Here is a 26,367-nt window from a genome sequence, read left to right on the forward strand (position 1 = left end):
TGGATGGATGGGTGGGTGGGTGGATGGATGGGTGGATGGATGGATGTTTGGGGGGGTGGATGGATGTTTGGGGGGGTGGATGGATGTTTGGGGGGTGGATGGATGGGTGGATGGGTGGATGGGTGGGTGGATGGATGGGTGGGTGGATGGGTGGATGGATGGGTGGATGGATGGATGTTTGGGTGGGTGGATGGATGTTTGGGTGGGTGGATGGATGGGTAGGTGGGTGGATGGATGGGTGGGTGGGTGGGTGGGTGGATGGGTGGGTTGGTGGATAGATGAAACTGTAAGACACTGAGTGCTACAGGAAAACACAAAGATGAATGTGACCCAGTCTGTACCCTCAGGCAGTTATATTCTAATAGGGGAGAGAAGACACAGGCTTAAATAACTTCAGTGTAACAATGGTTCAAATGACCATTATGGGAGTAGAGGACTCTGACAAATGCTGTGATAACAAAGCCTTGTCAATTGCTCGCTGGCCTCTGCCTCACTGGGGTTCCTGTTCCCTCCTGGCTCCCCCTCCAGCTGGGCTAGTGTGCTGTGAACCTCTTCCCAATGCTAAGCTAGATTTATCTCTCCCATGTTGTTTCCAACACATCTGGTAATGTTAATAGGTTAATCGGTTAACTCTTCCAAATAACCTTTTTGCAGTCTAACATGTTAATTTCGTTGGCCCTTCTGGCACCAGGGCAAAGGCGAAAGGAAGAGGATCTGGAAACAAGACAAAATATTTCTTGGTCCAGTCAAGTCACTTCGCAGGGGCAATGACCTTCCAATCAATGACTTGACCATGAGAACAGCCCAGCACAGACCCTCCTCCTGGGGGGCCTGCTGGTCTGTCTGGATGTGGCGACCCATCATTTAAGGCCATAGCAATGATTTGCACCATGCACTGGGAAACCCCGAAAAACTGTCCTGAAAATATCTTGAGCTCGGTGGGGTGGGGGGGCGGGCAGTTTTCTCCTTTCCAGGCCAACGCAGAGCTGCACCTTTCACATTTGCCTCAGAAATAGGCGAAAATGCAAGCTGGCTAAAGTGGCCACGGACGGAGGAAGACAGAGGAAGGCGCGAGAACCCCATGCTGCCGGGAATCAGGCAGAGCTACCAGGGGCATGAGGCTCCCATTCTGCATCCCCCTCCGACCGTGCCTGTGCCTGTGGGGCCCCGGGCCCAAGGACCCTTGAGACGGCTGGCAGAAAGGAATAACCCTCAGGCCGGGCAGCCCAGCAAGCACGTGACCGCACATTATCCCAGTTTCAACGTGTTGGCACCCAAACACCACAGGGCACCCACATCCTGTGCTCCTCTCTCTTTCCGTGCTGCTGGGCCTTCCTCACACTCAGGGGTGGGAAGCCGTGATACAGCTTCTCCCAGGGACTTGGTACGAAGGTGTCACTTGTCCACACCGATTCATGTGGGGTGGGGGGAGGGGGCTCTGACACCCTTAGGGGAGGAGGGCAGACACGTGACAAGAGGAATCAGACTTCCGGGGGAGCAGTTAGCAGGGTCTGCTACTGTAAGATCGGACTCCTGGATTAAAGGTCTTAGACGCCTGACGTTTTCTGAAGCCTCGAGCTCTCCCTCCTCCCTCCCCGGCTGCGGAGAGCCCATGGCCTCTCCAAGGCCCTCCCGGGCAGCTCCTTACCATGACCATGGACTGGATCTTCAGGCCGGCGTCCTTGACCGCGGTGTAGCGCTTGTTGAGGTTGGCCACCCTCCCGTCCAAGTCTAACAGGGCCTCTTTCTTGTTGTCCTTCCTTTCAAACATTGGGTTGGCCGACCAGTCCTGGAGGGAAAAGGTGAGCGGGAGAGAAGTGTCTGAAGAAAAAGCTTCTGGCCCTACTCCCTCCTACACAGCCTTTAGAGTGAGTGTCCCCATCCTAGGCTGGCCTCGCAGAGGCCAAGGGGCCGCTGAGGACTGTTGGCCAGAGAGCCTCCAATGATGTGACTCAAAACCAACCAGGGCCTTGGAGGACCACGGAGAGACCTCTGTGCATGTTCCCCAGTCAGGCCCCAAAGGAGCCCCTCTAGGGGAAGGAGTGTCTGACCCTCTTGTCGGGGAACCTCAGGAGCTGGGGGTGACGGGACATGGCAGCCAGATCTGGAGACACGTGTGGAGATGCTCAGAGTACAGGACAGAAAGGGACACACAGGAGAGAATGAGTGACTGGAGAAGGTGCCTGGGGGCTGAGGCAAGGTTGCCATTTTCGGATTGGAAGCACTTTGTGGATCCAGGGAACATTAACAAAAGGAGACACACGTCTGGATACACTCTGGTGACACGTCTGAACACCGAAGATGACCAAGGACTCTACCTACCTCTGGACGGAGAGAACAGGAAAGTCAAAAAATATCTTTCAGAGGAAATATCAAATATATCAGCAAAGGGAAGTCATACCTTTGTCAGCTTTTTCAACATTGAGGCTATAAGCAGGGGTGGCTGTGGCCTGAACTGTGCCTCCTCCCACAAATTTATATGTTGAAGCTCTAACCTCTAACATCTCAGATGTTACTGCATTTGGAGAGAAGGTCTTTAAAGAGATGATTAAAGTGAGGTCATTAGGGTGGGCCTAAATCTGATATGGCTGGTGTTCTTATAAGAAGAGGAGATTAGGACATAGACACAGAGGGACGACTGTGCGAGGACACAGGGAGAAGATGGCCGTCTACACACCCAGGAGAGAGGCCTCAGAAGAAACCAACCCTGCTGGCACCTTGATCTCAAACTTCTAGCCTCCAGGACTATGAGACAATACATTTCTGCTGTTTAAGCTGCCCAGTCTCTGGTCCTTTGTTATGGCAGCCAGAGCAGACGAGTACAGGGATGCTTCTAGGCTACTGAAAGAAAAGGACCATATCAGAAAATCCTTTACTTGGACAAGACAGCTATAGGTAACATCCAAAGAAAGATAGTTTTGGAAAGCAAGGATTCAGAAAGTAGGTCATCAACGCACCCTTTCTGAGGCAATTACTTGGGGAAATAATCTGATTGAAAGAAAACTGAATCAGAAAACAAATCAGAAAAAAATGGGGTGAGCAATGGCTTTTGCTTACAATGTATTGAGTTAAATCTAAGTGGATGGTGATGAAATGAACGTCAATTGTAACGAAGGAAAGAGTTTCACACCGTGATAAGCCAAAGGGGTCTCAAAACAGAAGAGGTGTTTTCTAATGAACAAACTAGCGCTGGCCCAGGGCAGGTGTCTGCAAGTGCAGCCACTGATGACAAACCATGGTGGGGGAGGGAAGTGCTAGCGAAGGCTTTCCCCCAGTTTTCTGGATGAGGCTTGAAAGCAAGGACCTGTGCTGCTCTGCATCGAGGGATGAGTGTGTTCCCGGTGGGGCCGAGTCTGAGCGCATCTCCACCCCCACCCTCGTTCCTGGCACCCACCTGGCGGAGGGACCTGCCCACACACTTGCTGAGCTCAACAGACCCAGATGGAATGGAGCTCTGCAGAGTGACCAGGGGCCCTTCTGCCTTGGGGCCATCCTGACGGCACCATGGTACAGCCCAGAGCCTCACACAGCAGGCCCCCACTGCCCTGGGCACTTTCCGTGATCGTCTCCGAGGGGGCCCGTTTCCCCAGGACCCTCTCCGGGGTCCCCATTTAAGCCCCGCTCTGTGCTTTGCAGGTTACTCACCTTCATGGCCTGGGAAATCCCCTCTATGTTTTGCTTTGCTTTTTGTATCCTGTTCTGCAAGTTGTATAGCATTTCGCGCATCTCTTGAATATATTCAAACACACCTAAAACAGAAGCATAAAGGGATCTTACAAAATGAACGATTTAGCAAGGGCTGGCTTAACACTCGTTATTACAACACAATGCTCGGCGAGTCTGTCCGCTTCTCCGGAGCCTGAAGCAGAGGAAATCGCGGAGAGCTTCCCAAAAGGCAACGCTGAGGAATAAAGCACATCGTGTCTCTTGGGAAACAAGGTCTCCCTATCCCCACGTAGGCGGATCACTAATTCCACAGGAACTCCAGGTGGCCGACAGGTTGGACCCGGCCCTCCATCCCCCTCACCCAAGTTCAACCTAAGGGGGAATGAATGTCGCCTTTGTACCTTGGCCGTTCCAGAATAAGGTCGTCTCAGCGGCCAACAATTTGACATCGATTGTTTCCAATTCTGACTTTATCAGTGGAAATTCTACGTCCTTCACAGTGGTCATTATCTGCAAAACAAGGGCTACAGTTTCAGGGCCTTTGTTCCAAATCCAAGCAGATTTAAAATCGTCTCCTGGTAAGGGTGTTTATTACTCAATCCCAACCAAACCAATTACAGTTAGTGTTATTTAATTGGGAATTATGTGTACATCAAAGTTCAGGAGATTCCAACTTTTAAAATTATTTTTTATCACCAAGGATTTACGTATATACTTAACTCCTAATCACCCATGTTATGGGGTAGAAAGAGAAGGGAATTCACTAATGCAAAAACAGTGCGTACGTAATCCAAAGCTTAAAATATTCGGCTTAGAATCATAAAAAGAAAATCAGAGGAATACACACTGGTAACTGGGACACTTCTGGGGCGTTTCTCAGAACATCGCCTTGCCTATGATCTAAGGCTCGGAATGTGATCATACAAAGGAGGTCCAGGATTTGTGGAGAAGCTGTTTCACTTGTTAAAGCATCAGAGTGAACAGTAGGGTAGGTTCCATACAGGCTCGATACGGGTCTACCCTGAGCTAAGAAATTCATGTAACACTCGAAAACCTCGATTCACAGAACAGAAAAAAAAAAGACAGAATGTGTATACAGTTTTCATTAATTATTCCTTTAAATAACAAGCACCAGTTGTGCTTTGGAATATTGTCCTATCTGGGAACATTTTGATTTACATGTAAGTTTTCAAGGACAGGTCTACTCTCTAAAGTGAGGGATGTACATAGAATTCAAATTGTACATTAGATGCTATTTGCCTTTCACAATAATTCTTTTTTTTTTTAACATCTTTATTGGAGTATAACTGTTTTACAGTGGTGTGTTAGTTTCTGCTGTATAACAAAGTGAATCAGCTGTACATATACATACATCCCCACATCTCTTCCCTCTTGCGTCTCCCACCCACCCTCTTTAACCCACCCCTCTAGGTGGTCACAAAGCACAGAGCTGATCTCCCTGTGCTATACGGTTGCTTCCCACTAGCTATCTATTTTATGTTTGGTAGTGTGTATATGTCCATGCCACTCTCTCACTTTGTCCCAGCTTACCCCTCCCCCTCCCCGTGTCCTCAAGTCCATTCTCTACATCTGCGTCTTTATTCCTGTCCTGCCCCTAGGTTCTTCAGAACCATTTATTTTTTTAGATTCTACATATTAGCACATGGTATTTGTTTTGCTCTTTCTGACTTACTTCACTCTGTATGACAGTCTCTAGGTCCATCCACCTCACTACAAATAACTCAGTTTCATTCCTTTTTATGGCTGAGTAATATTCCATTGTATATATGTGCCACATCTTCTTTATCCATTCATCTGTCGATGGGCACTTAGCTTGCTTCCATGTCCTGGCTGTTGTAAATAGAGCTGCAGTGAACATTGTGGTACATGACTCTTTTTGAATTACGGTTTTCTCAGGGTATATGCCCAGTAGTGGGACTGCTGGGTCATATGGTAGTTCTATTTTCAGTTTTTTAAGGTACCTCCATACTGTTCTCCATAGTGGCTGTATCAATTTACATTCCCACCAACAGTGCAAGAGGGTTCCCTTTTCTCCACACCCTCTCCAGCATTTACTGTTTGTAGATCTCTTGATGATGGCCATTCTGACCGGTGTGAGGTGATACCTCACTGTAGTTTTGATTTGCATTTCTCTAATGATTAGTGATGTTGAGCATCCTTTCATGTGTTTGTTGGCAATCTGTATGTCTTCTTTGGAGAAATGTCTATTTAGGGCTTCTGCCCATTTTTGGATTGGGTGTTTGCTTTTTTAATATTGAGCTGCATGAGCTGTTTATATATTTTGGAGATTAATCCTTTGTCAGTTGCTTTGTTTGCAAATATTTTCTCCCATTCTGAGGGTTGTCTTTTCATCTTGTTTATGGTCTCCTTTGCTGTGCAAAAGCTTTTAACTTTCATTAGGTCCCATTTGTTTATTTTTGTTTTTATTTCCATTTCTCTAGGAGGTGGGTCAAAAAGGATCTTGCTGTGATTTAAGTCATGGACTGTTCTGCCTATGTTTTCCTCTAAGAGTTTTATAGTGTCTGGCCTTACATTTAGGTCTCTTCATCCATTTTGAGTTTATTTCTGTGTATGGTATTAGGGAGTGTTCTAATTTCAGTCTTTTACACGTAGCCGTCCAGTTTTCCCAGCTCCACTCACAATAATCCTTGACATATATTTGGTACTTTAAATGGTGCCCCCTCCCCACCCATGTCCCCCTTTTCAGACAATTAACTCTTAGAAAAGGTACGGTATGGCAGAGAAATAAAGGTTAACAGCTATTACCAGTGGAAACCAGACAGGAGCAGAAGAAAGCACTGACGGAATGAAAAGTGAGTCAATGTGAAATCTTGATTCCATTTATCAGAGTTTGGATATTAAACAATTACACGAATAGCCCAGACAAGAGCTAAATGTTATTATGCCTTTGTGATTGCCCAGAGTAAACACAGCTCACAGCGCTGAGATCCCTTTGATACGCCCTGTTTATTATTTTTCAGCAGCCTATATAATAAATCCACACCTTTAGGGCATTTTTTCCCAGACCCCCCAGCAGATCCCTTAAAGCCCCACTCCAACACTCACCTAGCTCAAACATTAATAGATATTAGCAGTCTGGGGGCCTGGGGTCTCTCTCGGCAACAGAAAGTACGTTAAGAATAAGAAGCGCGGGGCTTCCCTGGTGGCACAGTGGTTGAGTGTCCACCTATCGATGCAGGGGACACAGGTTCGTGCCCAGGTCCGGGAAGATCCCACATGCCGTGGAGCGGCTGGGCCTGTGAGGCATGGCCGCTGAGCCTGTGCGCCGCAACGGGAGAGGCCACAACGGTGAGAGGCCCGCGTACCGCAAAAAAAAAAAAAAAAAAAAAAAGAAGCGCATCTAAGGGGCCAGGAGCACCCCAGAGAGGGGAGCCGGCATCAGTAATGATGGTCACCACAGGCGCTGAGCTCTGGGTCTCACTGCCTGGCTCCCCATCCTTGTCCGATGTTTCTATTAGCAGAACAATGTCGTTCACAGCGGAAGCTAACATGCTTCCCCGCATGGGACTGGCTGGGTTTTGTTTGGAAATTCAGAAGTGGAAGATCAATTTTTTTGTTTCATTCTAAATAACGTTTGTTGGATTTTGTCTGTTTCTGATTGCGTCGTTGTGAAAAAAAAAAAAAAAAAAAAAAGCTCTTGCACTGAAAGTAACCCACAAACATTTTTCCACGTGACTGTATCTCTAAGGCGTCCATTCTTCCTACACACCGCGTCCGGGACGCGTTCCAGGGAACGGATGAACACGGCGTTCTTTGAACCTGAACAGAGCTGCTTCTGGAGAAAGCTAATTCAAGGAAACGCACTTCAGGCGGGCCCTGGGCTGTCACAGTTCGCAGCACCAATAAGGGAGTCAATTAAGATTTTATCTTCAAAAATGAAATCAGTGAAAAGCAGCTTACTCCAGTTTATCCTGAACACATTTCAGGTGACGTCACCCCCATGCTCTAATTTGTGGAATAGAGTAAGGAACGGGTCTATGGTTGGTTCTGTGGTGGGCGTGTTGGGGTGAGCAGTGGGGGAGTGATACTTTTTGGCAAATCCACGTGATGGCATGACCCGGCGTGCTTCAGTTCACATTCAGGTAGGAGGCGGTCACTTCTAGCAAGGTCGGGAGGCTTCCTCAGTGTCCCAAAGGCCTTGCTCTGAATCTTTTGATGTTCCAACATTCTCTTTTTTGGCAGGGAATTCCTGGGCTTGGTCAAATCTGGCCACCGTAGGGAGGAGGTGCACGGCAGAGCTGTGCTGCAGTTACTACCGACTCAGAGGGCACTTAACAAGCCGGCAGGGGAGGGGCAGAACAGGAACCTCCCTCTCCACGTTCTGGTTGGAACCGAGCATTAAGTTCAAGGCCCCTACGAGAGAGGCCAGGGAAGGCGACCGAGGCACGGTCTTCGGGGCTCTAGGAAAGGGGCTGTCACATCAGGGATTTGGGAGCGTGTAAGCATCTCTCCAACAGATCGAGATGCAAAACCCAGAAACAGAAATATTCCAGGTTCCACCCAGTGGCTCCAGTCGGGGGCAAGCTGGCTGCAAGAAATATAAGCCCACTAAAGCTGGCTCAGGTCACGTGGAGGTGCGCTGGTGGAGCCCCGGGGACTGGGCCCACAAAGCCCACGCCCGGGCTCCCCTCTGTCTCGTGGGGCCTCTCCGCCTGTCTGCTCCACCCGCCTGCTCCCTTCCCTCTGCGGCCCGTGTTTCGCTCATTCTGGTTTCTCTGCTCCCCCTGAGACTCCGGTGTGAATGATGCTGGGACCCAATTCCAAGTTCCCAGGGTTCAAGGAGAGGGAATTTCATTGGCCCCTTTTGGATGAGGTGTCTGCGGTAGGCTGAATAATGGCCCCCAAAGACGTCACGTCGTAATCTACAGGACCTGTGACTATGTCACCTTGCACTTGGCAAAAGAGAATTTGCAGACGCGATTCAGTTAAGGACCCCGACGTCGGGCGGGCCCAATGCGATTGCGAGGTCCTTATAAGAGGGAGTCAAGAAGAACTAAGGAAGGGAACATGACAACAAAAGCAAAGGTGCTGTGATCCGAAGGTGGCGTGACGTGGCCTCGAGCCAAGGAACGCGGGCAACTCTGGAAGGTGGAAAAGGTGAGAACGTGGATTCTCCCCAGAGGGTGGCTCCAACCACCTTCAAATAGGAAAACATTCTCAGTTCTACTCTGGGTGGGGATGGTACACCTGTTTGTTCTAAACAAAACCCCCATCATGGCAAACAAAACAAAGCAACACCAGCTCACCTCATTGTACCAGCGGGCAACGAGTTCCAAGTTGCCCACAAACTTCCAGAAGGTTTCGTACTGTGAGAACAGGTTCTCGGCGCTGCTGGGAATCTCTTTTTGTTGCTGGAAGTTCAGGTACTTGACCTCTCTCAGCACTGCCACCAGCTAAGGTGAATGAAGAGAATACAAGAGGTGAGGGGGTGGCCTCAGTGGCATGGTACGTAGCAGCGCAAGTGAGGGTCTGTCCCTGGGATGCTTCGACAGCCCCCAAAGCTGGGGCGAGGTCTGATTGGGGATGGGCTCCACCGGTAGGATCACGGTGCCTTCACCCTATTGACTGTTCCTGATGTCTAGAAGCGCTGGCATCACCAGCATGGTGGACACCATCATTGTAACTAACCTGCCAGATGTCTAAAGAAAGGCTCCTCCCTAGGGTCGGACCTTCCCTTGTCCCTCTCCACCCCCTGGTTACAGCCCAGGAGACCAACAGCAGGGCATCCCTTCCGACAGAGCTTCTGCCCTCACTGCTCGGCCAACACCGTTCTTGGAGAGGCCCCAGTAACCTTCACATTGCTGAATGCATGGGTCATGTCACAGGCCCCGTCTCACGTGGCCTCTCAGCAGCTGGTCCCTCCCCCTCCTGGGCACATGGTCCCCTTTGCGTCCAGGACATCAGGCTCTCCTGGTCCCCATTACCAGTCTCTCTGATGCTTCTGAGATTTAAGTGTTGGAGAACCGCGGATGGGGTCCCTCTCGATCTGCTCTCACGTTGGTGACCTCACCCAGTGTCACAGCGTTAAGAACCATCTACGTGTGAGTGATTCCTGTGCTCACGTCCCCAGCTCGGGACTCTCTCCTGACTTGAGACTCCTGCATCTACCTGCCTATTCAGCGTCTCCACGTGGATGTCCAGTTGACATGTCAAACTCAACGTGACTGAAACAGAGCAGTCTTGCCCACCGGCCGCCTCCACCCGCTGTCTCATCTGATGGCCATTCCCCCCTTCCAGTTGCCCAGCCCCAGAAGGCTGGGGCTGACCCCTCTCTTCCCGCACACGTGATTTCCAACCTGTCTAGGATCTCATCGGCCCTGTGATCTAATCTAACCTCTGCGCACCTTCACTGCTGCTGCTCTGGTCCAGGCCACCACCCTCTCATCATCCCTCACCTGGATTCCAGCAGAACACTCCTAAGTGGTCTCTGTGCTTCTGGCCTTGCCCTCCCCCCAAGCCCACTCACACACAGCATCTCAGATCGGGGCCCTCCTCTGCTCGAAACCCTGCAACGGCTGCCACCTTGCCCGGAACAAAGACCCAAGTCCCTTTCAGGGCCCGAGAGGCTCTCTGTGCCCCATCGTCTCCTCACCCCCTTTCCCTGCACCTCCCCTGATCACTCCACCCCGGCCCCCCCGTCTCGTCGCTGCTCCCACAACTCACCAGGCACACGCATACCTCCTGGCCTTTGCTTTAGCTGTTTGCTCTCCTCGAAGGCTTTCCTCCCATCTTTGCTGGCCAACGCCCTCACCTCCTGCAAGTCTCTGCTCAAGTCCAAAGCCGCAACCTGCCCCCTTCCTCCGGCTCTGTCCATTCCCCGCTTACCTGCCTTTCCCATTCTTTGAGGTACCGACCGTCACGTTCTCATGTGTTACACGTTATGCTAGTCCATCGTCCCCGCCCCCTCTTCTCCTGGCCCTTCCACCGGGCCCCCACCACTCTCTCCCCTCTCTCTGTCTCTCTGTCTCCCCCTCTCCCTGTAGGAGGCAGCTCCAGAAGGACAGAGATCTTTGTTGGTTCACTAATTCATCCCAAACACATACGCAAAGTAGGTGTTCAGTAACTATTTGTTGAATGAAAGAATGAATTTGGGTGAAAGAAGGTTTCAGAGGAAAAGTCCCATCTGGGTTCCCTGCCTTCCTGGTATCACCGCTGACCTCAGAGCAGGGCAGATGCGTTCTTGAAAGGCAGGTGCTTGTAGAGATTCAGGCTGCCCCAGCTTCTGCCCGCGTACCTAGTTAACTACCTGGGGTTTAGCCCTGGACGGTGTGGATTCCCTCCAGCCTTCCCGACTTGACCAGGGGGTCCACTTATTCAGATCCTGAAAAGACCTTTTTTTTCTTTTCTTTTAAATTCTCAAATTGATAGTTCCCCTTGGGATCCCATGAAAGGCGGCCCAGCTTTAAAATAGCGTACTCATTCCAGCTATTTTCAAGGAGGCTACGACTGTCTCATATCTTAAATATATCCTGGGCATACTTTAAGCAACACTTGAATAATAAAGCTTTAGCTGGATATGACATAAACATCAATCCCACAAGTCCATGCTGTTGGTAGGAGGGGGGTCAGCCTCAGCCTCACGTGGGCTTGCCCCGTGGGGACCCCTAGGTCCCTGGGACAGCCTCTGGCCCAGCTGCCCTCCCGATGCTGCGGCCAGACGACACCCACCGCTTTGCTGAAGTTGACGCGGATGAGTCTGGTGACGGGGTCCCGCTGGATCAGGGGCTGCCCCAGGTTGAAGTGGCAGTCCTGGTCTACCCCCGCCGCCCACTGCTGGTAGATCCTCTCACGGTAGCGTCTCAGCAGTTCCACCATCTCATCGTATTTCTGGTAGATCAGCTTGGCCTCCACACTGGACATGACCCTGGAATCAGAGTTAGGAGGAGGGTCAGGTGCCGTCTCCCTCAGGGCCTCGCTAACACCCCAACCGTGCCTGCCAGACCTTGGGGTGATGCAGCAGGCAGCCAGCTCTCTGTTTCTTCCAGGCTGAGACACTGAACATACACGTGGATGACGCCCTTCACAGGCGGCAACCAGCCCAGAAAGTCAAATGATAATCCTTGTAATATTGGCCCTGAATGGCCAGGACTTGATTCATAACTGCCACCTTCCTTAATTTCTGTCCTCCCTTCCAACTTAGGACCAACCAGAGAGCCAGACATGCCTCCTGACCAAACACACAGGACGCCCTCCTCCAGTCCCCATGCTGATGGCCTCCAGTCCGGGAGACCTGGGGCCTTCTCTGTTCTGCTGTGGGTTCTTCCACTCCTCCCCCTGCTTTCCAGCCTCTGCCAAAAACGAGTGACAGTGGCCGACTCCCTGCTCTGGCCAGCACCGAGGAAGCAGCCTCTGCTTGTTCTCATTTGGGTGTCTTTGTTCATTTCCATGAGGGTGACCACCAAGGTCACCTTCCCGACATGCCCGCTGGGAAGGCACCCAGAGGAGGGGGAGGTGCAGTCAGGGTCTCTCCTGGGACCGTGCCCTGGGAAGGAAAGGCTTGGGCGACGGTAAGCATGGGCCTGCCTCAGAGCTGGGACAGACGTCCCCACAACCCACCGCAAACTCCACAGCTGTGGAGGAGCGCTGGCCGCCCGGGGCCATCACTCACGGGTGCTCGATGTGCTTGAGGTCCCTCATGGGTGCCTCCAGCCTCTCCTGCAGCTCCAGGCTCCACTTGAGCTGCCCGGCCACCGGGGGCATGTTTTTATGGATAGGGGGGATGTTCCCGTCTGCCGAGGCCGCAATCTGGGCGTCATACAGGGTCTTGGTGTTGTCCAGCTCAGCGTCAAACAGCTCCAGCATGACCGAGTACCTGGGCACCACCTCGGGGAGAATCAGAGGCCGTTCCAAGAGGCTGCCACACATGTGTAGGAGCTGGGGAGAAACGAGAGATGCGCCTTCGCCGGGGCCCGCCACCTGCCCCATGCCCGGCGTCACCCCCAGCTGCATGTCTGGGACGCCGTGTGCAGCCACGCTTCAGAATCAGGAAGATACACGCCTTCCAGACAAAGAAGCTTTTCTCTGTGTGGCAACTGGCTAACCAGGCGCCTCAATGATTTCCATGTTGATGTACGCTGGGTCCCTACATACTTAGCTTATAAACCAACAGTACAAACTAGGTCCAAGGTCTGGAAAAATTTATTCTGGGCCCAGGAGAAATCAGAGTTTGGGCAAAGAAGATTTAAACATTTAAGAAATACCATTTCAAAACCTGAAAAAAAAAAGAAAAAGTAACCACAATACTGCACTTATATAACCAGGGCTTACGCTATAACTGGATGGAGAAATGTCTTTTTTTTTTCCTGTATTTTTTTAACATCCTTATTGGAGTAGAATTGCTTTACAATGTGTTAGTTTCTGCTTTATAACAAAGTGCATCAGCTATACATATACATATATCCCCGTATCCCCTCCCTCTTGAGCTTCCCTCCCACCCTCCCTATCCCACCCCTCCAGGCGGTCACAAAGCACTGAGCTGATCTCCCTGTGCTATGCGTCTGCTTCCCACTAGCTATCTATTTTACACTTGGTAGCATATATATGTCAATGCTACTCTCTCACTTCGGAGAAATGTCTTAGTCATGAGAATTATTCCTTTTAGGAAGAGCTCTGATTCTCAAGGACCCACCCAGGAAAGAAAAGCCACCATGGGGAAGTTTGTTTTGCTCTGAAAAATGCTCTGGGGAAAACAGGAACAAACTAGGTGAGAGGGAGGCCAATCTTAACCACGTGGGGTCCCCAAACCACTAAAGTCGCCAAGTGCTGGGTGTGGGGAAGGGTCTGCAGGAGCGTCCTGGGGCTGCCATGACAGCACCGTGAACTGGGCAGCTTCAACAACAGAATTTATTCTCTCACAGCCTGGAGGCAACAAGTCCACAATCAAGGTGGACAGGGCTGCGCTACCCTGAAGGCTCCAGAGGAGAGTCTGTCCCAGCCCCTGGGTCCCTGGGGGTGGGCGGCAACCCTCGGCTTGTAGACCCGTCACTCCATCCTCTACCTCCTTGGTCATGGGGCTATCTTCCCTGTGTGTGTCTCTTCCCTTCTTCTGGCACAGACCCCAGACACACTGGATTAAGGTGCACACCGCTGTGGTAGGACCTCAATTTATGTCTCAGTTACATCTGCACAGACCCTATTTCCAATAATGCACAGGTCCCGGGGGTCCAGACTTTACCCTCTCTGGAGGACACAGTTCCACCCACCAACAAAGGGGCCTGTGTTTAGCCTTGGGCTGACCAGGTGGAGATGGCAGTGGGGACAGGGCCCAGACATCGTGCATAGGTGTTGAGAGCAGGAAGCACTGACCGGGAGAGCTCAGCTCCTGGGCGTTTGAGGAAATTACAGGGAGAGCTTGGCACCTTCCCAGGCCGTGACACCAGGGGTTCAGGCGTGGGCTGCCTGATTCCCCCAGGAGCTGGGACAGCCCAGGTCCCCTTCAATGCGTCATTTCCATGGCCTGTCAGCCCGAGAACCCTGACCTGATTACTCCAGTGGGGGACATCACCTCACATATCTGAGGGTGGTAACCATAAACATGCCCTAGCACCTTGCAAGTAACGAGCTCATCACCCTGTGGTCTGAGGATGCTACACACTGGCAATTGTAAAAAAAAAAAAAACTAAAACAAAAGAAAAGCTTAGTAGAAGAGAATCAGGTAGAATTACCTGGGTGTTTCAGTTAGAGTCTTGCCTGGAATAGGAGGATGGCTCAAATTGGGCCATAGAGGAGAGTTTCTTAAAAGATCCTCTCACAGCGGTGGGTGTCCAGGGAGGCCTCAGGCCGGGGCTGCGCCTGAGCGGTGAGGGAGGGGCCCTTACTGCAGCCTGGAGAGAGAGGCCGTGGGGTCGGACAGTGACACGTGACATGTTAGGGCAGCTCCGAGCCAGCCTGAGGTCACCAGGGGAGGGGTGCCTGAGCCTGGGGGTGCCCGCAGCAGAGCACTCCTGGAGACAGACGGGGATTCATCAGGGCTCAGACCACACGGCCCCATTTTCTCTGGGATATGGGCTGCAGCCCTTGGTGCCTGGAAGGGCTGGACCCAAGTCTCAGATTTGTCCTACTTTTTGGTATGAAAACTAAGACCACTGTCCCTAAAAATGGCCTTTTGGGGAAATAGTGGAATAATAGCTGCAGAGAAAGGAGGAAAGATTTTCAGGTACCCGAAAGGCAGACGGGACAGTCAGGGACTCCCGGGAAGACCCCGTAACTCCAAGTTGCTAAGCACTGATACCTGCGGAGAGGCTCCTGACATATTAGGTCACCAGCGTCATTTCTCTGGAAACTGACATGTAACAGTTGGGAAGAACCTGTTCCTCTTGTTGGTTGCTGACCCTCTTGGCTTTTGTCCTCCCACTCCTATTCCTTTTATTTCATGCTTACATGTTTTTTGGCCTCTGGCTTCTAGGAAGGAGGTTAATTTCATTTTCTGCCAGGAGGAGTTCATGTGGAAAATTGCTCTAGAACTTTCCCGGCTGCGTGTGAATTACTGACAGTGCGCAAGAGCATCCAGACAGCTTGGGAACACGCAGGGGATCAAGGGGACGGCAGGGAGGGGACCCCAAGGGCCTGTCCTGATTAGAGCACAGGGCTGTCAGGGGGGAGGAAATGTTCTTCGGTGCAGAGAGGAAGGTGAGCAGACAGAGACGGGGATGGTTCACAAGAGTTTTCTGCCGTATTTTCTTTCTAGCTCAGCACAGACATAAAGTTACATGTTAGAAGCGGACTTCACCTTGTGGGGTGCAGAAGCCGATTTAGGCCACAACAGGAGTGGGGAACGCCCGGGGGTAGAACAAGGGCGTTTGCCAGTTTGAGCACCTGGGGGTGGACTTCAGTCCCTCAGGTGCCAAACGGAGTTCCTCCTGGACCAGCTCCTCCCCTCCGAGGGGGGTCCTACGGTCTCTCGATCGCGAAGGAAACAGGCGTCTCGGTTTGGATACATCAACCCACCCCCTTCCCCATCACTGGAAGACAGTGCAATGTGGCACCCAGCCAGCAGAAGGACTGGGGGTGCTTCTTCTCCTGGTTCCATCCGCACAGGAGGCGAGAGGGACTAACCGCCTGGCACCCCGGTCCGTCAGCTCCAGCATCGTCTTAATTCTCGGAGACCCCACCACAGGGGAGGACCTGGTGTTTCCACATTAAAGCACTGGCTGCAAACCCTACCTGGGACTCTTTGCACTTGGGTAGCCCTGGGGGTAAGAGCCTCTCGGTTCCGCCTGAGGTCTTCCCCGGGAGTGAGCAGTGGTAACAGCTCCAATCCCTCGGCTGGGGCCAGTTCCCTCCACCGGGAAAGCTCCAAAGCACCTGCTGTGTGCTAGGCTCGGTTCTGAGTCAACCCAAACCGAGCGCCTGCCCTCAGGGAGTTTATATTCTAGTTCAGAAGACGACAAACTCATAGAGATCCACACACCACAGATGCCGGGGCGGCGCGGGGCGGGGCGGGGCGGGCAAGCACGAAGAAGAAAAACCGAGCAGGTCAGTGCTGGCGATGGCAGCGAGGGGAGCACGGAGGGGAGGGCTCCTGCCTGGAGGACGAAGTGAGGGAGGCCTCTCCAAGGAGGCGCCTGAGGCAGCTCCAGGGGAAGGGTGCTCCACGGAAGGGAACAGCATGGGGGCACTGTCCTAATTTGCATTCACTGATAGTTTGCCTGGAGCACCAACTCCATCCAAGACTTAATTGATCATTACATTTGCAGAGCTTCAAATCCCCAAGCATTTGCATTTTTTGAAAGAACCTAAAAGGCAAAGGACAGCCTGGCATTGGCATGAGAGAGATCTTTGTGCTCAGGGGTGGCGGGCTTCCTGGGTCCCCAACTCAACCCCAGCCCCGGCATCCTCCGGAAGATCGGCCACTGCCCTATGCCACCCAGGCCAACCCGACTGCCATCCCGGCCACGGGAGCCCATCCAGATGAGCGGTCTAGAACAGGGATCCTGCCAGCAGTGGCCCTTGGGGCTGGCTGGGAGCCCTGGTTTCCCTACTTGCTGGCTAGCCCTGTGACCTTGAGCAGCTTTCTTGACCTGTCGGAGCTGGTACAATGGGATAGACAATGTGGGCAACGAATTTAGCAAAGAGCTGGGGTTTTGTGAGAACTAAACGAGGTAATGTGCTAATTATCGGTCATCTCCCCCAGGCATTGCATTACTGGCAGCACCCCAGAGGCTTGCAAAGTGAGGGGAAGAGAGAGTTCTGACCTGTAGAGAGTCATGGATGATAAACATGCATAACACTAGACAGAGAAATAAAAAAGGTGCCCAAGCATATACCTATATTGCCCCCTTAAATACTCAACATCTGTTGTCCAGATGAGTTGTAGCTACACACACTACATCCTGCAGAGATCCCCCCTCTCTGTCATAGGGGCAAGGCAGGTCACATAAAGGCGTGACGCATGCTGGGCTAGGACAGTAAGGAGTGGGGAGGAGTGGGGCAAACTCCAGGCAAACTGCTGTCTATCGCGAGGAACAGCTCCTCGCCTGCAGCCGCTTGTTACCATGAGGGACTGTGTGTCCCGTGTGGCCAGATCTGTTTTTCCAAGAGAGAGTGAAAACCTGGAGTTTTACGTGCACTCTCTCAATTTTTAAATATCGTGACTAATTCGAGGTTTTAGAGAAGTGTCACGTGGGAATAGGCAAGTCTAGAGAGACAGAGTAGACTAGTGATTGTCTAAGATCGGGGAGGTCGGGGAGAAATGGGGAATGACTGGGGGTGATGAAAATGTTCTAAAAGTGATTGTGGATGGCCGTACAACTCTAAATGCACTAAAAGCCATTTAACTGTACACCTTAAACAGGTGGATGGTACGCTACGTGAACGACATCTCAAAAGTCCCACGTGAGCCGGGAGAAACCCGCCAGTGGTCCCTGCAGCCCAAGCCATCTGTTCGTGACTCTGACGAATGGGTGTAAACGCCCGAGTTCGGAATTATTGGATGAGACGGTGATGTACGCAAAACACTGGAAAGTCCGATAATCACCATGTCTGCTTAACTTCTGAGTAAGCGGTCTGCAAATTTACTCTGTTCATTCTGTTCTTCTGAGTTTACTATTTAAATTAGCTGGCTTCCCTTGCGGTAATCTGTTATGGCAGCAGTGGAAAGGTAACACAGGCTGATGCTGCGAAACATTTGATTACCACGCAGACTCTGTTCTCACCCACGCTTACTGAGCCCCTCCTGACTGCTTGGTGAGGGTACTGGTTTGCCTGGGACAGAAGTGGGGGGTCTCTGAAATGCTGGACTTTGTTTCAAAACCATCCTGGGAATAGCAGGGTGAGCGTGCCCTAGGGAAAGAGGTCTGTGGGCAGAGACAGGATGTGCTTCGTGTTGAGTGTTCTGCCTGCAAGTTGGTGAACTGGCACTGGTGTGTTTGTACTGAATGTTGGCTGCCTTGTGAGCTTGGATCGAGCAGGTCCAGGGGCCCATCTCCATGCCCCCTAACGTGCCTGCTGTTGAGGGATCCTCGGGGAGGGGCGCGCCAACCAGCAGTGGGGACGAGTGTCTAGCTCCTCACAACTCCCTGCCTCGTCAGTTCATCTTCCTAACTACGCCAGCTTGACCCGTAACAAAGCACCTTGCTGTCTTAACCTGCACTTTCCTGATTATTTGAGAGGCTAAACCAACAACCTATGTCTGTATTGGACATTGGCGTTGCTCTTTCAAGTTGACATTCTCTAGGGGTTTTAGTGCTTTTCTGCAATCTATTTTTAAAATGTTTTTATAACATCATTGCTTTTTTCTAACTGTAAAAGTACGACACACTTCATGCACACAACTCGGAAACTGTAGAAAAGTACACAGAAGACAGCCATCACCCCACCATCTAGAGACGGCCCCCCGTAAGGACACTGTGCTTATTTCTGGAGTCTCAAATGTTGAAGAAAGTGGCAGTGTGGCTCAGTGGCTCAAAATGTGGATGTGTTTTATTTTTATAGCAACTTTGCCTCTCTCTAACTTCTGTTCCTTATAAGTAGTGGGGGAACTGAATCATATAAGGATCAATGGAGCACAACAGGACTCAGTAAATAACCACCTCGTGTTCACTTTCCTCTCTCACTCTAAGATGCGGCAGTGCTACTCAAGGTGATGACTGCTGACTTGCTCTAAGGCCCCGAGGAAGGTCCCTGGCCTTTTCTGGGCCTAGCTCTTCACCTGTGAATGAGGCTGCATGATTAGACCATCTCTACCACCGTTCTCGGCATCGCGGCGCTGCTGTGACGAACTCTCAGTCAGTGCAGAGTCCCCGCCCACCCGTACCTTTGCACAGGACTCAATAGAACAGCAGTCGTCAAACCCCTGGCAAAAGATCGTGGCCAGCCTCCTATCCAGATCCTGAATTTTGGTCTCAAAATCAGCGTAATCGTCATCAAAGCTCTGAAAGCGAATTAAAACACCAACCTTGTAACCGTAACCAGCATGCAAAGCAGGGGGGTGGGCTCACTCTAATGCCCACGGACACCCCCCACCCCCGGCAGGATTCAGGTTACATCTGGGCTGAGCAAGCTCGCCGTCTTCGAGGCTGCTCCACAGGCAGAGTTTTTTTGGTGTTTGTTTTATCTTTCGGCCTTGCCGTGCGGCATGTGGGATCTTAGTTCTCCGACCAGGGATCGAACCCTCGCCCCCTGTGTTGGCAGCACAGAGTCCTAGCCACTGGACCACCAGGGAAGTCCCGGGGCAGATCTTTTGCACCATTTTTTTCTCTGCCACACGTGCTCCCTCCGTGTGCCTTCCCACTCTCGGGGCATTTGCCATCGATCCTGCCAAGGCCCCCGACTTACCGAATCTCCGGGATCCAAGGGGTCGTATTTGCAGTCGGCAAAAACCTTCACCAGCTCAAAGACCTCATCAGAGATCTGAGTCACCTGGCTTCCGCGTATGCTGCCCCTCACGCCCCCGAGCTCCATCTTCTCCAGCTTCAGAAACTCGATGGCTGTTTTATAAAGATCCTGGTGGAGAAAACCCCAGCACCCTCGTCAGTTCATCTTCCTAACTACGCCAATGGTTCAGTCACTCATCCAGCTCTGACCCCGGCAGGGAGGAGCCCCGGGGCCACACAGCAGTCTGGAGGGGCCCTCTGTGTACTGGTGTTAATGTTCTCTAAAGCCGTTGCTGTAGCAGAGAGGAGATGGAAGGAAGGGTCCCATGAGCCATCTCCAAGCTGTGATCATGGAGGAGAAAGAGGTGAAGGTCGGGCTCTTGTCCTGACCCAACACTGGGCGAAATGTGCCTCTAAATAAACCACACTTCACCGGGGCCCCACTTCCTCAGCTGTGCGATGAAGCAGTTGGAAGGGCACGCGGTGGTTCCTGATGGCCTCACGTACAGGGTGCCTGATGGATGTTTGCGTGTAAATCCCACTCCCTCACTCCCTCCGAGGTGTGGGTCTCACCTCGCCTTCTCCTGGAAGCCGTCCCACCTATTTTAGCCCATGGTGGTGCCTTCTTTTCCAGAATCCCCAATTGCTATCTGTGCTCTTCCTTTTGGCATTTAACTCCATTCAGTCCTATCACGTTATCTAACGCTTCTGTGTGTAGCTCTTATTCCCTGATCGAGACCCCAAAGGCTTCTTGAGGATGACAAGCAGTCCCCAGGTGCCTGACCCAGTGCCTGTTGCTGCTTAGACGGAAGATGCTTGTAGGGTACTCGTGTCCCTCCCCTAAGCCAGTGCCAAGGTTCATGCCACTTCCCCCCCGCAGATGTCCAAGATGTATCGAGCTATAATCTAAGCAAACCTAACGCAAAGTAACAGCATCCTCATGCCCTGAGCTCTGGGGCCCTTACACCCAAGGAGGGCGGCATGGGTGGCACAGAACTCAGGCAGGGGGTGGCTGGCATGGCCTTTTCCCCCACCCCCAGAAGCCCCCCTTTTCCTAGAAGCATCACCCTGACTCACAATCTATAATGTAGGAACCAGTGGCTACTTGGCCAGAAACTTGGCTGGGACCTTCCCTTGGGCTCGAGCCTTCAGGCATGAAGAAACACTCCAGGATGGGAATCTGGGAGTCTTAAGGGGGGCTTCCTGCTCTGCCTCCCAGAGGGTGTGGATGAGAACTAGACACGCCTTCCTGGAGCCACTGTTGACGGCATCCATCATAAAATCACTGCCCAATGAATGAATGGTTCCCCGCTTTTTTTTTTTTTTTTTAAAGGATGTAATGGGCACAAAGTTAAAAAAAAAAAAAAAAAGACCGTAAAGATTACAAAACAAAAAGGAAAACTTTCTCGCCCTACCCATGCCTGCATCCCTCACCTCTTCTCCCCAGAGGAAACCATTTTGAAACTTTTAAAAAATTTTAATTTGCCATGTGTCATCCCAAGTATCCAAATAGGGTCCTTCTTAAGTCTTCCCTTGGGCTAACTTAGTCCCACTAACTCTCTCCCTTGGCCTGCAGGCTTCCTGACCAGGGTCACTGACCTTGTCATTAACCTGCTCATAGACAGAAAGCAAGAGAAAGGGGAAAAGCAAGCACAATGGGTCGCTTTACTCTGGGCTAAAAGCTCCGGGCCTGGCCGAGGTGGCCCAGGGACTCCGTTTCCCCATGACGCGGAAAATTCCACCTTTACCTCGATGGTCTGGACGCGTTGGAAAAAGGAGTTTATCCTGGAAAAGGCAAGAGAAGAAGGGAATTCCCAAGGCGCTGGCTTCTTGTCTTTCTAGGGGAGAGAGAGAGAGAAAAAAGGCTGCGTTTGCCTCCGACATGTCCATGGGGCCCGACGCCGGGGCCAACATCACCCCGACCCTTTTCCCCCGGTTCGCTCTCTACAACCAGGCCGTACCTTGAAGAAAAGCTTCATGTTCGTGCAGCAGAACTCGTAGGCTCGGTACAGCTCCTTCAGGACGCTCAGGGACAGAGAGATGCTGCTCAGCACGTCCTCAGTTTCACCCTGCAGGCTTTTCAGCACGTCGTCAGGACGCAGGTAGGTCCGAGTCTGGGCAGAAGGGAAGGTGTCCCCAAGCTCGGACCAGCCGGAGGGGTGACACAGCTGTTTCACTGGTTAGAATGACCCACCCCGGGCCCCTGGGCCACTTCTTCTGACACATCCGCTGTCCCAGCCCGTCTGCTGACTGCAGGGCATTTACAGGCGCGGCGCCCGAACCGTTTCTCTCACCGGGACCCTCACCCCGGGCTAAGGCCACAGCACAACCAGATTTTGATGGTAGATGACTAGGGACCCTCTAGGGGTCCAGAAACGCAGTCCTGCTACGGCTGCGGGATCCTGGGCCACTAGGTCCCTCTGGGCCTGCAGACAGGGCTGCGAGCATGATTCTAACACACGCAGGCAGCCCAGGGGCGCAAGGCTGCAACTCACACCTTGGAGGTTGTGTAATCTGTGCTCGTGAAATGGAAGAAGGAAAGGGAATCGGTGTTGAGGGAGACAGGAGGAGGCTTGGTGTCAGAGCACATAAACCCCACAAAGCCCCCGGCCGAGTCTTGGGGTGCCGGGACTCAGTGGGCCGCCCCACTTTCTTTCCTCCCCACTCCCGGCGTGGGGCAGATTGGGCCGGCACTGCCCAGGCCTTGGGAGAACACTGGGTGGCCACCCAGAGGGCCCAGCCTTAGCCCAGCGCCTGTAAATCCCTGCACCAGCATCTCTGCCTGTTTTTAAACTGCTGAGGAACACGGGGAGGGATGGGGGGGCGCCAATCAGGAGGCAGGGAAGGTGGCCAGGGCCGGGGGGCTACCATCTCGATGAGCTGGTTGCAGAACTCCTGCAGGATGACGATGACCCTGGAGGGCGTGTTGTAGTGCTCGGACGTGGCCCAGATGAAGCAGATGGTATACAGCACCTTGGTGATGAAGGTTGGGAGCTGGGGAGAGACGGGCCGGGCGGGCGCTTTGTCGCAGCACCTCAGCACGCCCCTCCCCACGGCTCCAGGAGGGGACCCCCAAGGGGAAGGAAGAGGCACTCGCCAGGTCCTCGAGCCCGACCACAGCCAGGAAGCCCGCAGCCCCTGCTCCCCCAAGACACAAGCCCAGCCCCTGCCAGATGACCTTTGTCTTGCTAACATACCATCGTGAAGTCAGCCTGTTCCATCTCCTCCAACAAGATCCGCAGAGGCTTCAGATACAGAACTATATCGTTGGCTTCCTTCAGGCCTGCCCAAAACAGGAACAGGGGCTCATCCACTGGGGAGCGGAAGCCGGACCCCACTCCCGACGGTCAGAAATGGTGACGGGCAGCTCTGTGTGTTTATGGACACCCACTGCCTCAAGAACGGGTCTTCCTCAAAAGGCGGGGCCCAAGGAAGCTGATGGGGGAGGTGGAAGGCGCCTCCACCCCAGGGTCAGCAAGGGACCTGCCCAGCCCCTCCCAGGAGGGGCTGACACCTTCTTCTTGGAGGGGGAAGGGTTCTCATAGGGCCACCGCTCACCCTCAGTGACATTCGTATACACATTTTGCAGGGCTGGCCAGTAGCAGCTTTTGGCTTTTTCCAGGATCTCGACGATTTTGTTCACTTTGGGCCTGTTGAGCTGAGAAGGAAAGAAGAAAATTAGCCTTTCAACAGATTCTAGACGAAGGCTGCCTGACCCCATTGCCGGTGCTGAGGGATCTACGCGGGTTACCCGGGTCCCCTCAGGGGTCCCCCTGGGGAGGCTGGGTGCTCAGGACTCCAGTGGGTGCCTGGTCGCCAGGGGCAGAACAGGCGTCACCTGCTCGTGGATGCACTTGAGGTTCATCAGCCGGGTGTCCCAGAACTCAAACTCGACTCGGGGCAGGGGGTGCAGCCCGTCCAGCAGGGCCTGGGCCGAGTCTTTGCTTAGCACATCCCGGATCTGGCGGGACCAGTCGATGATGATGGTCTCGATGGCGTGCAGCAGCGAGTTGTCCAGGGAGGAGGGGATCCTGCCGGGCAGAGTCGGGGGGAGAGGCTGTCAGCCAGGAGAGACCCTGCACCAACACTGGGTGTTGCCAGGGATACCAGTGCCCCCAAGAAAGAGGGTGAGGAGGGCCAGCTCTGGAGTAAAATCCACGTTCACGAGGGCTCCTCCAGCAATTCTGACTGGGGTCACCATGGGGCTTGTGCTGGGGGCCTAGAGGACCTGCCATGTGATAAGCCCTGCAGGAGCGGTCGCCCTCTGATGGGAGTAAGGGAACACGCGGTCACTGCAACTTGCTTCAAGCGTCGCACACACCAGGCGGTTGCAAATGGCGCTCAGGCGGGTGCAAGGCGACACCTCGGCGTCCTCGTGCGTCTGTGGGCCACTGGGATGCCACAGCCTCGAGTTAGAAGCCCAGCCTCCACCTGCTGAAAATCCCTTCCATGCCCCTCACTGTCCCTCAGTACCCACGTCCTAAAGCTGGGTACCCCCTTTCCCATGTGACAATGTGACATCCTTGGCCTAGTCCTTGTGTCTGACGGAGGAGGGGCTGAAGCACAGGTGTCCAGCAGTTGCCAGAGCTGGAGTCTCGGGGGCTCCAGTGTCTTGTCCTGTTCTGTCCTTGTGCCTTCGATCTCAGACTCAGCACCTAAAGGCACCATCCTGCCCTCCTCGGTTTCATCAGCTCCGAAACCAGTTTTCGGTGAGACAGTTTATCCTTAGTGGTCGGGGACCAGATGCCCCTCCTTCCAGACAGCTCCCCGGCCGGGTCCCTACCTCTCCATGGACTCAAGGGTACCATCCAGACTGCCCAGGTGCTCCGGGATGGGCAGCAGCGGCTTCCCCTTGATCTTGCCGCCCATCACACACATCTCGTTCTTCAGCTTGTGGACTTGCTTCACAATGTCCTCTGAGACCACGCGGGGCCATCCGCTCATGTTTTCGCTTTGGTTTAACAGAGAATAGAGGACCTGAAAGGAGAAGCAGGGTCCTCAGTGCCCGGGTCCCGGGGGGATCTGAGCCCTTCTCCCGTTGCAGAAGGAGGTGGGGCCAGTCGAGGTGCTGAAGCCAGTGACGACAGCCCAGCCCCTGTGCCATCTCCATGAAGGGAGACCCCAAGAGCACACACTCCTGGCCGAAAGCAAACATTTCGCGCTGCCTCAGAGTGCTGCTATAGGCTGAATTGTGCCCCCGCCCCCAGTTCACACACGGGAGCCCCAGCACCTCCAGATGTGACTGTATTTGGAGAGAGGGCCTTTCAAGGGGTAATTAAGGGGGGCCCTAACCCAATAAGACCATTGTCCTCAGCAGAGATGAGGACACAGACACGCACAGAGGGAAGGCCACGTGAAGACCCAAGGCCGTGTCAAGTCGGCCATCCACACGCCAAGGAGAGAGGCCTCAGAAGGAACCGGCCCAGCTCCCCTCTTGATCTGGGACTTGCAGCCTCCAGATTGTGGCGCTTTGTCAGGGCAGCCCGAGCAGAGAACGACAAACACCCGTGTGCTCCAGCTTTGGGCCAGGCCAGCTGCCTCGGTGGATGTGAGAGGAGGCTGGCCTGGGTCCCGGCTGAGCGGCCCCTGTGGCCTGAGCCTGCGCAAGGCAGGGACGCACGGCCCCATCTCACAGATGAGGAGAACGATGACTAGGAAAGCTATGTCACTGGAAGTCTGGCTGGTCTGACTCTCCAGAGGGAGCTGCACCTGCCATGCCTGCCAACAGTGGAGAGATACGTAGGGCAGCACCTGCTTGGTCCCTTCCTTTGCTTGAAGTCTCAGAACTAGGAAACCCATCTACTGGATCTCAAATGGCCCATGCCTTCTGAGGCTACAGGCAGGGATGTCCCCGGTGCAGTATGGAGGTTCTAATGATTTCGAGAGAGGACAGGCGGTGGCCAGGGCCACTCAGCCCTCACATGCACAGCATCGGCTGGAGGCCACGTTAGAGAGCCGGTCTGTCTCAGCGGTCAGGGCAGCCGGGCCTGAGCTCTCGAATACCTGACCGGCTTCTAGGCGATGCAGATGCTGCTGGCCCCTGGGCCTGCTCCCTGAGCGGCGGCGCTCAAGGCCACTCACTCACAGTATGAGAAACACGTGTTGCTTCTCCTGAGCCCTGTGCCCCGCCCCAGCAAGGCCTAGATGCACCCACCTCCTCCACGATGGCGATCAGCTGGTCCACGGGAGTGGGGCTTATGTCCCCATAGACCAGGCGGTCCTTGTAGTTGTCATTGCTGATGTTCCCAGGTTTCTTCTTGATGAAGTACATCCCTTTGGACTTGAGGGAGGCCGGGAAGCCCAGGCAGGGTATGATCATGCCGGCGGGGCTGAGTGTCAGCACCAGAACTAGGACGTCCGGTTTCTCAAAGAACTCGGTGAACAAACCCATGTTCTCTTCTGCTCCGACCATTTTAGTCCACTTGTCCGGCTTGAACTTTAGGAAGATGGAAGCGACACTCTCCAAATACTCTAACCTGACGTCTGGTGTAATCGTCATCTTGACGTTCACTTACACCTGTTAAATGAACAGAGACCCGGATGCAGCACAGTCTCCTGGGGAACCTCCATTTCCCGCCTGTCACTGGAACCATCTGAAATCCCTGTTGTAACCAATCGAGAAAGGAAAGGGTCATCATTGTTTTCAGCTGTGGGTGGGCTGCGGGTGAGGGAGGACCAGGGGGCTGTGTCTGTCTGCTCTGGCTGGACGGCTGCCCTCTGCCTTGCTGTGGGTATCACTGTGGAGCAGGGCCGCACGGCAGTGGTGTGTGCTTGTGTTAACTGTGACCAGGAAGTTAATAGGCTGGGAAAGGTTGAGATGGGCTCTGGGGAAAAGGAGAAAAGGAAA

The 26,367-nt window shown here is 53.1% G+C and overlaps 1 protein-coding gene across 1 annotated transcript in view; it reads right to left on the minus strand.

Moving 5' to 3' along the window:
* Window positions 1-26,367, minus strand: part of DNAH17 (dynein axonemal heavy chain 17) — a 162,196-nt gene that overhangs the window by 85,165 nt on the left and 50,664 nt on the right. The window contains exons 4-19 of the mRNA XM_027080880.1: window positions 25,675-26,037; window positions 24,304-24,497; window positions 23,359-23,551; window positions 23,079-23,178; window positions 22,718-22,803; window positions 22,389-22,514; window positions 21,482-21,634; window positions 21,269-21,358; window positions 19,483-19,650; window positions 18,962-19,078; window positions 12,317-12,582; window positions 11,377-11,572; window positions 8,955-9,101; window positions 4,068-4,176; window positions 3,646-3,749; window positions 1,649-1,789 (exon numbers count right to left, since the gene is read on the minus strand). Coding sequence (XP_026936681.1) covers window positions 1,649-1,789; window positions 3,646-3,749; window positions 4,068-4,176; window positions 8,955-9,101; window positions 11,377-11,572; window positions 12,317-12,582; window positions 18,962-19,078; window positions 19,483-19,650; window positions 21,269-21,358; window positions 21,482-21,634; window positions 22,389-22,514; window positions 22,718-22,803; window positions 23,079-23,178; window positions 23,359-23,551; window positions 24,304-24,497; window positions 25,675-26,019 — 2,535 coding nt within the window. The 5' untranslated portion in view covers window positions 26,020-26,037. The remainder of the gene's footprint in view (window positions 1-1,648; window positions 1,790-3,645; window positions 3,750-4,067; window positions 4,177-8,954; window positions 9,102-11,376; window positions 11,573-12,316; window positions 12,583-18,961; window positions 19,079-19,482; window positions 19,651-21,268; window positions 21,359-21,481; window positions 21,635-22,388; window positions 22,515-22,717; window positions 22,804-23,078; window positions 23,179-23,358; window positions 23,552-24,303; window positions 24,498-25,674; window positions 26,038-26,367) is intronic.

The sequence above is a fragment of the Aethalodelphis obliquidens genome, unplaced genomic scaffold (genome assembly GCF_003676395.1).
Source record: "Aethalodelphis obliquidens isolate GAN/ISIS:26980383/991018 unplaced genomic scaffold, ASM367639v1 scaffold44, whole genome shotgun sequence".
In the NCBI taxonomy this organism is placed as follows: domain Eukaryota; kingdom Metazoa; phylum Chordata; class Mammalia; order Artiodactyla; family Delphinidae; genus Aethalodelphis; species Aethalodelphis obliquidens.